Below are 13,746 nucleotides of genomic sequence, written 5' to 3' on the forward strand. Positions count from 1 at the left end.
AAATATTAATTCTTACAGAAAGAAAGGGTAGTAGGACAAATAGATCATAAATTCCACATTGGTGTTAAAAAATAAAAACTCATTTGTTCCCCATATAAATAGTAACGCAATGTTGCCGTTCTAGGTCCCAACACAATAGTAACGCAATGTTAAAGAAAAGGAAATCCTAGTTGCTGGCTAACTAGCTACCTCTCTAATCTTAACATCACCATTTCCACCAAGATATATACTACATCCGTCAAGCTAGACAGATGAGAAAGTATAGTTCCTATGCGGCGTCCGGGATAAAGAGAGGTGCATGGACTCCTGAAGAGGACAGAAAGCTTTTAGCTTACATTCAACTACACGGCCATGGAAGCTGGCGTTCCTTGTCCCAGAAAGCTGGTAAGTACTTATGGGATGAGTTTAGGGTTGTGGTTATTGCGAGTTGTACGGCCTGTAGACGTTTTTGATGTACCGTTATCTAACATCTAATGAATGTTGTTTCCTTAAAAGAACCTAAATATCTTCCTCATCTTGCATGTAGTTAATTTGCTGATTAATTAACTTGGTCTTTTATATCCATACAGGTCTAAAAAGATGCGGGAAGAGCTGTAGGCTAAGGTGGAGAAACTACCTCAGACCTGATATTAAGAGGGGAAATTTCAGTTTGCACGAAGACCAAACCATCATTCAACTCCATGCACTTCTTGGCAACAGGTAAAATATATTATTAACGTTAATATTATTCTTAAACATTTATATACGTACAATAACTTTGATTCAAGAGAGCCATTTTATATTAAATATTTAGGGCATGCATGCATATTATCGTAGAACTTAATTTGTTTTTTTTGTTTTTTTTTGTTTTTTTTTTTGTTCAATTTTCTTTTGTGATATCAATAAAACATACAAAACAGACACATTCTTGAAATAGTTAATGATGGATGTATAAATATCCATGTATGGTCTGTAGGTGGTCGGCCATAGCTACACACTTACCAAAGAGAACAGACAACGAGATCAAGAATTACTGGAACACACATCTGAAGAAAAGGTTGGCAAAGATAGGGTTGGACCCTGCAACCCATAAGCCCAAGGCTGCCATTCTTGGCTCTGCAAATGGCGACCCCAAAAACTTGTCAAATCTCAGCCACATTGCTCAGTGGGAAAGTGCCAGGATTCAAGCCGAAGCAAGATTTGTCAAAGAATCCAAACTACGTATGCATGCATCTGCGCCAGCGGCGTCGCTTTCCGATGAGCACCATCAGTTTGCTCCACCACTAGTTCCACAGTGCCTGGACATTCTACGAGCATCCGCATGGGAAAGCCTAATATCCATGTCAAAGTCATCGTCAAGATCGGCTGCCCTAATCGACGATACAAACGGCCAGGGTAATGTTTCATTCGGTGATCATCATCATGTTCATGATCATGGTGTTAATATGGTCGGCCAAGATTATGGTCCTAATTTTGAGGATCCAACATCTGACCAACAATTATCAAGCCTGATGGGATATGATGATGCAACGCCCATGTCATCAGTACCCACTGGATCGATGGATGTTTATGAACTTTTCGGTCAATACTGTGGTAATGAATGCAGTGAATCATTGGCGGCACTCCATCACAATATCGGGTCTGAATTCGAGGATGCTTGGAATAGTTTGGAACAAATTATGTAAGAAGCAGGTGACATTTCCGATGATTAATTCTCCACGGCACCACTTGCAAGAAATTGTAGAACTAGCTACTAAAGTTGGCGATGGTTTAATTAGGGTTTACGACGTAATATAAGTACTTATTGGAGAATTGAAGATCATCCAATTAATGATGTATTAATATTGATCACCAGCTTTATAATTGATGTGTGTCTTCTACTCTAGTTTAACTTATATTATTATGTTCAGCCTCTTACCGCCAAGAAACAAAAAAAAGGAATGGAAAAAGAACATTAAAAGAAATATATAACAAAATACTTTGTTTGGACCTCTCCCTAATCTTAACAAATAAACATTTATTTACTTAAGGTTAGGTTTGAAAGGATGTACATGGTAAATTAAAGAGTCTTACTATGCTTTTCCAGAAATTTTATGAATTTCATAATTAGTTTCATATCTTCATTTAGAAGCTAGAGTTCTATTGTACATATATACATACTATTTTTAAGTAGTTCAAATTCATTTGTTAAGTTTCATTGTAATCTTGACTCTTGAGATAGAACATCCAAGCGTAAAATTTCAACACTGCATATTTCGTATACATTTGTATATCGTAGAAGGCAACCCATGTCACATCCCGGCCCCGGGCCCCCACCACATCCCGGGCTCGACTCTGCCGTAGCAAGATATTGTCTGCTTTGGGTCCCGACCACGCCCTCACGATTCACCCTCCCTTAGGGGCCCAACGTCATCTTCGGCACACTTCCGACCAAGGATTGGCTATGATACCAAATTATCACATCCCGGCCTGGGCCCCCAACGCATCCCGGGCTCAACTCCGCCGTAGCATGATATTATCCGCTTTGGGCCTCACAATTTTGTTTCTGGGAACTCGCACGAGAACTTCCCAATGGGTCACCCATCCTAGGAATGCTCTCGCGCGAACTTGCTTAAATTCGGAGTTCTGATGGAACCCAAAGCAAGTGAGCTTCCAAAAGGCCTCGTGCTAGGTAAAGATGAGAATATACATATAAGACTTAAAGGATCCACTCCCCTGGACGATGTGGGATATTACAACCCAAGCGTACCTCTGCACATTAATTTGGTGATGTGTATCATCATGTATTTGTGGACCGTGGCCTATATTATTAAAAACTTTAAACAAATATAGTTGGATATATATAATATATAATTGTATATATTTGTATAGGCAAAGCTACTAAGGAGCAAGGAGGGGCGGCCGCCCCTCCTCTCGCCTAAAAAGTAGCCCCAAAACGAGTAGTCGTCCCTCTGGTCGGTCGGATCTTTGCAAGATTAGGCAGGGCTAGACGGAGTTGGGCGGCAATCACTTGGTTTATGTTTAGTACAAAATCTGAAAAGTGTAGTTGCAAAACACAACTACAACACGCGAAGAAGATGAAGGTCTTTGATATTTCCACACGGCTGGTTTTTGCTTATTTTTCATTTGTTTATCTTATTTCCTCTATGTAAATTGACCCCACCATCTTGCTAACATTTCGTATCATTTCCCCCTTTTTTCTCTTAACCCGCCATCTTCAAACTCTCTTTATTATCCTTATTTCTTTTTTAACGATTTATTTGTATTCCACCATATTTTATTATACTTCTATCCTTGTTATCTTTCTTTCTTTTCTTATTTAAGGCCCATCATATTTTGTATCATATCAATATGCCCTTCCCAAAAATCATAACTCAACCGCGATAACTTTGAATTTGATTTTGCTTTTGTCCACGCATTCGTGAGTATGAAAAATAATTAATAAAATAAGAAAACATGAGAAATTGAATTTAAACTCAGAGGTCTATATTTATTCAACACATTTTAACCAAGGGCATTTTGGTAATTTCACAATAAATACATTTATTTTTTAGGAAAATTAATGAAAAGAGCTTGAAAAGTTTTAGTTTTAATAAAAAATCATGTTATAAGTTTTGTTTAATGATTAGTACAAGGCCCATATTAAAGTAGTCCAACTAAAAATGACCCAACTATAATAAATTATGATTTATCGATTTTACCCCTAACTTTTTTAGGTTGAGTTCCAGATTTTCATCGTTAATGGAGTTCATCGTTGTTTTGCAAACCTTCTTCTTTTTCTTTGAAACAAAAATATAGATCCTCGTGCTATTTAATTTATATTTTGTATTATTTCGTTAAAATGTGATCATCGTTATTATTCATAGTGTATTCGAGGTACTGTTTTTCAATCTTTATTCGTCAGTGGAGTTCATCATTTGTTTCTCTAAAAAATAAATTTGAGATTTGCATGCTATTCAATAATAACGACAAGTCACTATTTCTGGACTGTCAAAATAAATTGTTTTTGGATTTTAAGTAACACTGTTTCTGGAATCTAAGTCACTGTTTTTTTATCCAAATGAAATAGACACACTGTTTCTTAAATGTAAGCTAGAAAAGAAATAGTGAAATTCACTGTATTTGGATTGAAAGCAAAATAAGCAACACGTTTCTTAAATATAATCAACTGATGCATGAAAGAAAAGAAACAATCAAAGGTTAAAGATATAGATTGTTTCTGGAATCTAAGTCATCGTTTCTGAAATTTAAGTCACTATTTATGGAATTTAAGTCACTGTTTCTGGATTTTGGTTCTTTTCTTTCCAGATACAGTATTTGTTTGTGCACAGACAAAACAAACACTGTATCTGATTTTTTTTTCCAGAAACAGTTTTATGTTTTGGTTATTTTTTTTTCAGACACTTTTTTCGTCGGTTTCTGCCTTTAAACTTCTTTGAACTTGTTTTGGCGGCTTTGTTTGGATGAATGCTTCCTTTTTCAACTTTGATTTGAACTTTGATTTGGTTGTTTTTTAAATGGGGGAATTCGATTTGATAGGAAGACAGAGAGTTATTATGGTGGTTTCACGCTGGGTTGAGGTTGGTGAAGAGTCAGGATAATATCGAATCATTTAGGGGTATTAACGAAAGTGTAGATTTGTAGCAATAGTTTTGGATGATTTTTTATTAAACTTTGAGCCCTTTTGGTTAAATAATATTTTTGGATGGTTTTTGGTTAAATATTTGTTGGCCCAAGCCCTTTTCATTAAAACTCCCTTATTTTTTTAGGTACGTGTTATAACAGACATTAATATTGTCTACATTTTTTGAGACTTTTTATCCTTTAAAATTTCGCTCCTCCCCCCATCAATTCTAAACTTCGCCACTGTATATTTAGATTGACCGCAATATGTATGACAATATATAAATCACATGCATCTGTGGATATTTTCATGTATTAATGTTGTCTTTCACCCCAGATACATATGGACCATGCTAGCTATGACTTATGACATGCATATGTGAGCTGACTACATCGTTGATTATTTATTCAACTATGTACGTGTGTCCCGCCATGCATGCCCTGAAATGGTAAACTGTTTTATTTGTTTAGTTAAGTTCTGCCTTGGCCTTCACAAGCTTCAAAATTAAAGCCTTCGTATTGATAAGTTATCTTCATGTAACTTGGCGTACGTAGGGTTCCACACCATCAAATCGCCAAATATATAACACCAACAGGCAAGCATTGTGTCGGTCTATTGCCGTTTCTGATGGGTACAGTTAATTAGTTAATCTTCTTGTGAAATATTATATGGCGGATCAGTTGGCAAACTAGCTAATGCCTTCATGTGTTTGATAATTAATCCCCTACTTGGATTGGATCGCCTCTCACAGATGATAATTTTGGGGTGTCTCAGACTTCTTGTGTTTTCTGTGATGTTTGAGTTAGATGTTGGGTTGTTTTTCCTCGTTCTTTACCCCCAAAAGAGAAAAACAATCAAGAAAAATTGAAACTTGAACTTTCAACATAGAAAGAGGAATAACACTAATGGGAGAAGGCTCTTTCGGTTATGTATTCAATAACCAAAATATTAGACAAAAAGAACTTTATCTTACAAGATTATAATAGTAAAGAAGCATCTAAAACCTGTAAAAACAAAAGAGACACATAAAAGAGACAATTGTAAAAGGCAAGAAGCACACATTTGATGTAGCTGCGAATTAGATTGAAAATCACATAGTACATAGTAATATATATGATATATATGATATATATGATATATATTGTTGAATATAATCACCGGTTGACTGGTTGCACATTACAGCTTTTCAAGAATTTTAGCGGGTGATCCTGAGCCGCTTTAAAGACTATATATTATACTAATATACAATATAACTCGACAATCTGATACATAAGCAAACATAATGCATTAAAATTAAAAAACAAATAAATTTTATACGCACGCGCCAAACTATTGTTTACAAGCAGTAGATTTCTTAGTCCTTACACGTTAAGAAGCCAAGTATGTTCCGTTATGGATTGAGATCCTCTCCGGATCTCACACTCTAGAGCCTGGGGATGGTTTAATTTAAATCTTGCGATCCCCATTAACGCATCTCACTGGCCTACTTTACACACAATCTTTATATTCAAAGCTTATATGTCTCTCTCTTGAACGTTGCGAACTGCCTGATCTGTGAACTCCAGAATGTGAGATCTAGATATAATCTCAATCCTTCAGTTATGTTAATTAGTTATGGCAACTAATACACTAGGCCATGGATGCAAATTGAACTAGAGAAGACATCATGGGCCTAAGCATTATTGGTCGTGATCCGTTTAACAATATAGGCCCAAATAGTTTAGTTTTAAGCCCAAAAGTGGTACTTAGCGTGTATTACAAACATTCCAAACGTGTTCTTCAACCCCAAATTCCGTTGACTCTCCGTCAAAAAAGCAATCACCTCCTCACACGTGTCAAGTTCCGTTAAGCCGATCGCTCTTCACCAATGCGCGAGTACAAGTGGACTCTCCTGTTTTGTCGTCACTTGCGCCACAATATTGGGGTCACCGCTACTCGCAGACGGCAGTCTCTTCGTCACTCTCTTCTCTGCAACTGGAACCAGGAATTTTCCGCTGCGGTTGAGCTCCATGGCAAAGCCTGCGTCTCCGGCCGCGACGAAGTCGACGGCGTCGGTAATCAAAGCCTACTCTTTGCCTCTGATTCTCTTCGCTGCCGCCATGTTCTTCCAGCTCTTCGTTATTCCCAAATCCTTCCCTCCCTCTCACTACGACAGTAATTCTCTCTCTCTCTCTCTCTCTCTCTCTCTCTCTCTCTCTCTCCCTATCTATCTACACACACACACACACACATATACATATATTGTATGAATATGGATTGTGAATGATTGCTTGGTTGATTGAATTGTTGCAGTTCTTGGTATAAGGAGCTATAGCTCCGTTAAAGAAGTGAAGGAGGCGTATGAAAATATTTCTTCAGTCTGGTATGTCGTTTTAATGGCTGAAATTGGTCAATTTGATTGGTTTTGGTAATTTCCGGAAGAAGAAGAAGGCTCTGTGTGTCAAAGTTTGAAAAAACACAATCTGAAACGCTTCAAATTTTCATGCTTTTCAGGAATTCAGAAGGGCAGGCTCCGGATACTTCCGATTTTATCAAGGTTAGTGAACTCCGTGGCTTTTCCGCGGGGCGGAGTTTTATTGTTACATGTAGATGAAAAACTTCATGTAGCCTGATTTATCAAATATGCAATCTGATGATAAAATTATATGGCTTTACCAAAGAATGAGAGAAAATATGTTGAATTGGGCATTTTTTTATTACTAATATTTTGAATACATTACGCGAAAATGGTCGTTTTCTATATAACAAAGAAAAGATGCATCTTTTACTTAAAAAGTATGAGTTTTTTGTTCACTATTTTCGAATAGAAGTAATATGATAACTGCTGTGTCAATGCTATTAGAATGAATAGTTTTCGTAGTCAGTATTTTGGCTTGCTCTCTGTTCTTTCGTTTATACTATTGGTCTAAGTATGACATCGGGATGTATGTGCAGATTCAATATGCTTATGAGTTGCTGACAAATCCAGTGTGGAAAAGAAACTATGACATATTCGGCATTGATGAGCAAATAGTGAGTTCTCCCTCCCATTCCAAGGCTTATCGACATCTTACGTGTCCAGCTTGTAGTTCCATCCATGTTCTTTTTTCGCTAACCTCTGCGGCGTGCTCAATCGTCCCATTAATTTCCCTTTTTTGACCTTAGGATGTGGTTGAGAAGGTCACAGAGCAATATAAAGGAGAAAGCTTTTCGAAGATAGACCTTCCTTTGCTAGAGTCTGTTACTTCTGGTTGGAACTTAATCTTTTCATCATGTTAACGTTTCAGTTACATTAACATTGTTTTTTTTTTCTTAGAACAATTATTAAAGGATTTCCATTATTTCTACACTGATTAATAAGTGTAATCTTTTCTTTTTAATAGAAACTGAAGACCATGATGGTACAGTCATGACCTCCAAGGATTTTCAGACTATGTTCGAGGGTAACAAACCATGGCTGATTCAGGTAAAGCCACGTTATAAATGATGCCTTGCATGCCATGACAATTTGTCCGGCATATGCTTATATCTTCTCTTTGGTTTACCTCCCCTTCCATTAGATTTTTACTTTAAATTAATGAGGGACATGCATAACCTGACAGACAAACCTATTTTGTTATAAAGTTCTAGCCAACACATAACTAGAATGTGCGTACATGTTCAGTCATAAAATAGCCTTATTTATATTTCTTGTTGTATTTTGTTATCAGGATAACTTCTTTTATTTATCTTTTAATAGTATTCTGACTCTGCTTGTTGGAATTTGGACCAGGTGTGCTCATTTGGGAGCAAAAGCTGCTTTCAGTTTTCTGATGTGTGGAAGAAAATTGGTATGATTTCAGTTTGGAGAACCTGATTTAAGATTCTTTACCTGTATTTGAAATGGTTTCGTGAAAGGTGAATACATGTTTAGTGGCTAATTCATGCACTAAACAGAGTGGAGACTGTGTTTTACCAATTGATTAGTTGGTTTTGTCTCCATAAGTTTAACCATTCAGATTGACTGGGAAAATTTTCTCTCTTCTACTTTCTGATCCAGGATTGTATGTTTAAAGTTGTTTATTCCTTTTAAGAAATAAATATTCATACATTCCAAGCATTATAGTCACAACTTTACAACCCATTCTTTCCCTTCTTTTCTTTGTTTCCCTCTTTAAATTCCAATATTTGACTCAATATTATTTTTATTTATGATAATTTTTGTTTGAGAATATGATAATTTTGTTTTGTTACCCTCTAGCTGTTTTTTTGGACGGTGTGGCAAATACTGGTATGTTGGAACTTGGAGAGCTTCAGCTAGCGACACATTTTGCTGAGAGAAAACCAACTGGACAACCTTTCTTCAGGAATGGTAAGTGGTTTGATAATGATCAATATTACCTGCTGTTATTTTCGAAAGATTCGATTCTTATTTAATTGCAGGTCTTGGAATTTGTGAATGTGAACTAAAAAAACTGCTCAAGAATATGCATATTTTGATAAATAAATGGTTGGCAATAGACGAAGTTAGGGGCATAGCAGGCTTTAGAAATAAGATCTTGAAACTTGAGGGATATTCATTACACATAATACTGCAATTTTTATCCCTTATCCCGGGGCATTGTATCTATTGTGCCAACTGGTACCAGGACTATGGGGCTGCTGAACTACTAAGCAATCGTAAATTTGACCATGAATTTTTTGGCATGGAAACTGTTTCGTGCTGTAGTATTTTCATTTCTTGTTTCATGTTTCTAACCGCATATCAATCTCTTACAGGCATTCCTTCTCTTGTTGCTTTTCCACCGGGGTGTAAAACTGCCAATTGTTTTATTAGGTGAGGTTTTCGGTAAGCTGTAAGATTACTACTACATGTAGTAGACATGCACAATATTGTAAAGATTGATTTTTTATTTCCATGGCAGAAGATTTTAGATACTATGCTATATCTATATATAAGGGCAAGTTTTTCTTTCTGTCTTTTCCTTCTTGCTTGATATGATCAAGCACGTCATGTTTCCTTCATTAGTTATGGAATGACATCTTAGTCTGATTCTTGTCTCAGGTATGAAGGAGATCTCTCTGTTGATTCAGTCACAGATTGGTTTGCAACAACCATACTTGGTTTGCCTCGTATTCTTTACTACTCAAAGGAGACACTGGTAATTCTATGAGAAGATTTCTTTCCTTCTCCTCTCTAACTTAAGATTAAATACAACTTTGTTCAAAATATAAGTTTGATGCAGTATAAGGTTATCCAATCTGTTTTTGTCATCTAATTTTACTTTTGATTCGCTGATTTAGGCGTATTATTAATTCACCTTTCATTTTTTTCGCTTTTCTGCTCTTTATTTTCCGTCACCCTTTAACATACCCCAAAATGATATGAATGCATACTTCAATTTTCAGGGGCAGAAGTTTCTAGCAAAAGTTAGTCTTCATAAGGTACACTTGCAGATTCAATATTTTTCTAATGCATTTAAATTCAATAACGTATAAATAGATGCCTCTGCAACATGCTGCTATCTATTGTTAATACTTTTGACCTGCCACTTGGATAATGGTTTTGTTCTTCTGGCTCATAGGTAAGAGTCATTTTCTTCTCAAAAACGGGGGTGCGTGCTGCTCCATTCATACGCCAAGCTGCTAAAAATTATTGGGCTCATGCTTCTTTTGCATTCGTGCTGTGGCAAGAAGAGGAATCTTCCTTTTGGTTTAATTCGTGAGTGGCTAATCTAATAATTTTTTTTTTTTGGTGAAGAGTGGCTTATCTAATATTAATCCTCCTGAAACAGTACAGTTTCAGATTTTCAAAATTTTTATGTGAACCGAGTCTATAATAACACAAACACCACTATTGTGAGTTGGAACTTGAACTATTACCATAAGTTGGATACCTAAATTTATGCATCTGTGATTCAGAAGAACTCTTATGTTTTCCAACAGGTTTGAGGTGGAATCTGCACCTGCTATAGTGATTTTGAAAGATCCTGGTGTCAAACCTGTTGTGTACCACGGTACGTAACTCTCTTAACCCTCTATAACAATTTTATAAACTTTTGTGCTTCATGTGATAACCAAAGCCATATGTTTTGATTTGCAGGATCTGTTAACTACTTACAGTTCTTAAATATTATGGAGCAAAATAAACAACAAGGTACTGTTATCTTCTTGCGACATTCTTCATTTAATATGAAAGAGTGCATTACAAAGCTTACATAGGTTGGCATTGACCTTAACCTATTAGCAATATACCTGGACTCTCAAAAAGTAGTTCAGAGAACTTCAGACAATACAATATATTCAATAAGCTGCTTTGGATTCCCTATTCATTTACTAGTGGATCTACGTAACAAAAAATAATGCATCAAATTTTCTGGTGGTAGTGAATTGTACTTTAGAACTTTTTGTAGTAATATGCGGTAAGACTAATTAATTCCCATTTATTTCTCACACATTCTTTCAGAGCTACCTCAGTTGAGGAGTACAACATCCATGGAATTGGGTTGTGATTCTCGAGGTTATTCTCGTGCTGGATATGATACCGTGACTTGGTATTGTGCTGTTATAGCAGGGAGGCATAGCCCAGAACTCAGTAACATGCGTGGAGTAAGTGTCTTTCCTGTCAAATTTTTTTTCACAATATTGCTCTAATTTTTGGTTTGTGTCTATTGTTTAGAGTTGTTTCAGATGTCGGCTGTAGATCAACAAGTTATGTCTATAGAAATCCTAAACCCAATATGCATGCATTCTAAAAAGTTACTATATTCAGAGAAGCAATCAAAACTTCTGACTTTATGAGTTTTCTATGCAATCTAACCTTCAAGTTTTTCAAAACTTCGCAATTGGTGTGAATGACATAAGTTTGATAGGCCATTCGCAGTGTTCAAGAGAAATTGTCAAATGAAGTTGAGTCAAGGTCAGCTGATGAAGAGCAATCTATAGCACCAGCAGCAGAAGCGCTTAAAAGCAAACGACTGACATTTGCTTGGCTTGACGGAGAAGCCCAAAAGGTGAACCTTTGTGTGTTGTTTGCCTTTCTAACTGTTATATCATTAAGTGTGGTCTTGAAACTTTTGTGTGACAAATGATTTAATTTTTGTTCAGAAATATTGCCTCTTCTTCCTCCAATCTGAAAACAGCCATGAAACTTGTGGAGAAAGGACAGATATGACCGATGTTCCTCAGTTATTTATTGTACGCTATAAGAGGAATGTGACAGAAGAGAGTGAGAAGCCCGAGAAGAAGCCAAAAAGCATATGGGATGCAGTGCAAGACCAGGAATTAGATCCTGCATCACAGCTTGTGGCAAAGTACAATGGTTCAGATGATACTCAGGAGGTATCTAACTCTGTTTTGAGAATTCCTTGAGTTTGCATAATACTTTAAGCTACAATCGACGCCTCAGACGTCACAGAATACAAATTTTCTCTAAGTTGGTTGCTTCATTTTCACCTTTTTCATGCAGATTACTAAATGGATCTCGCAAATAATCAACGATGGCGACTCCCGAGATCTTCCTGATTATGTAAATATACTTGACCTTCTCATACGAGCAGTTTCATAAACTACTTTTTTTCAGGAGCTTTACTTTATGTTCCCGTTGCAGAGAACAAGAACTCCTCATTTGGTTCCTGAGGATTCAGAGCCAATATGGTCAGCTGGTGTCCAAAGAATTCCTTCAACAAACACGATCATGCAGAGCATCCGTGGAATGTTACGCGGAGTCTATGATCGCATTGGAGATCCAAGGTTTGGTCCAATGCTGCTTCTAGCCGCATTGATGTCTTTCGGTACCATCTGGCTTCGGAGGAGTCAAGCAACTCCAGTGTCAAGTCAACCAAATCAGCCAAATTCCACGGTGAGCATTAAGAGCAAAAAAAATAACAGACCAACTTAGTACTTAAGTACACTTCACCCATGTTTTTGGTCTAGATCATTCCGATGACATGTTTAATCTCCGTCTTACAGGATGAAAGTAGACGAAGAAGGAGAGACCGGGCTAGAAACGTGCTTAATCAAGACCTACCCCCTTCCATCACCGATATGGAACCAAGAGACTCCTATGAAATGCCACTGTCAGGTTCCGACTCCGAGTAGCGGATGCTGCTAGCTTTTTGAAGGTTTGAAAGAAACCAAATCCCTGCTGATGTTGCAGGGTTCAGGTGCAAACATAATCGTTGAACCAAGCTGTCGCGAAATACATGGGAACCATGGCTTGTGATTCTCAAATGCAGGCACGGAACCTCCCTTAAACATAGCCTGCAAGTTATAAGGAAAAAACTCGTAGGTTGGCAAGTAAGCAAAAATAATATTTTCTCAATTCAATTTAGACCGTTCATTTTCTGTACTACGAGGTAGTCTGGACTAGACTTTGAGAGGAGAAATGATGTGAATGCGGGACGTAGTAGGTTGAAAGAAGATGAAGGCCTATAAACTACTTGCTTCTTTATTTTAACATTTTTATTCTCTCTATTTTTGTTTATTTATTTATTTATTTTTATTTTTTGTTTATTTTAATTATTCTTTTATTTGTTGTTATTTTATTATGGAGGGAATGGTGGTTCAAACTTTAAACTTAAGAGAAAGAGACACACTGCTCCTCACCGGATGGTGCAACCCACAACTGCAATATTAGATACTAAACTCGTTATCTATGAGAGCCGAACGTGAACCCTCTTAGCATCAAGTGGGTAATAGTGCTAGTGGCTCGATGACTTAGGCAATGTTTGATGCCAAGTTTTGAACTAATAGATCATAAAATGTTATGAAGAGAGGATTAAAAAAGCCTGCATGATCGAGGCAAGTGAGCGAGATATGTAGGTAACACCTCCCAAGTAGGGTATGGATTAGCAAATTCCTCTTATATGTATGCACATTATCATATTTGACGGAGGAAATTGGCCAACAAATTTAATTTGAGTCTTTAATTTTCTAAATAAGAAGTTCAGAGGAAAAATCGGACAAATTTTGACAATTTACTCTTCCACTAAACTCAACGATTTATAACACAAACTACAACCCTATACAATAACTCATCGTAACAATCGACCACTGAATTATTAGGTAAGTAAATCTAATTAGATATTAACGAAGATATTTTGTTCATAACTAAGAAAATCTAATGATTAGTAGTATGAAGAGCCTGAATGGTTCATGGTTTTAAAGAAATTCTAATTTAGGGA

General features: G+C 36.6%; 2 protein-coding genes across 2 annotated transcripts; both read left to right on the forward strand.

Annotated features, from left to right (window-relative positions):
- Positions 1-251: 251 nt before the first annotated feature.
- On the forward strand, positions 252-1,664 carry LOC126627061 (transcription factor MYB16-like). Its single transcript, XM_050296482.1, has 3 exons — positions 252-384; positions 570-699; positions 956-1,664. Exons 1-3 carry the CDS (start codon positions 252-254, stop codon positions 1,662-1,664), a joined length of 972 nt encoding a protein of 323 aa, XP_050152439.1.
- Positions 1,665-6,520: 4,856 nt separating this feature from the next.
- Positions 6,521-13,036, forward strand: LOC126626667 (uncharacterized). Its single transcript, XM_050296040.1, has 20 exons — positions 6,521-6,757; positions 6,896-6,965; positions 7,097-7,139; positions 7,538-7,615; positions 7,748-7,832; positions 7,966-8,048; positions 8,355-8,412; positions 8,823-8,933; positions 9,341-9,398; positions 9,627-9,723; positions 9,971-10,006; positions 10,147-10,283; positions 10,508-10,578; positions 10,665-10,718; positions 11,028-11,170; positions 11,434-11,574; positions 11,669-11,902; positions 12,030-12,089; positions 12,171-12,422; positions 12,533-13,036. Exons 1-20 carry the CDS (start codon positions 6,613-6,615, stop codon positions 12,659-12,661), a joined length of 2,085 nt encoding a protein of 694 aa, XP_050151997.1. The 5' UTR covers positions 6,521-6,612; the 3' UTR covers positions 12,662-13,036.
- Positions 13,037-13,746: the final 710 nt, after the last annotated feature.

This window comes from Malus sylvestris, chromosome 6 (genome assembly GCF_916048215.2).
Source record: "Malus sylvestris chromosome 6, drMalSylv7.2, whole genome shotgun sequence".
NCBI classification, from domain to species: Eukaryota; Viridiplantae; Streptophyta; class Magnoliopsida; order Rosales; family Rosaceae; genus Malus; species Malus sylvestris.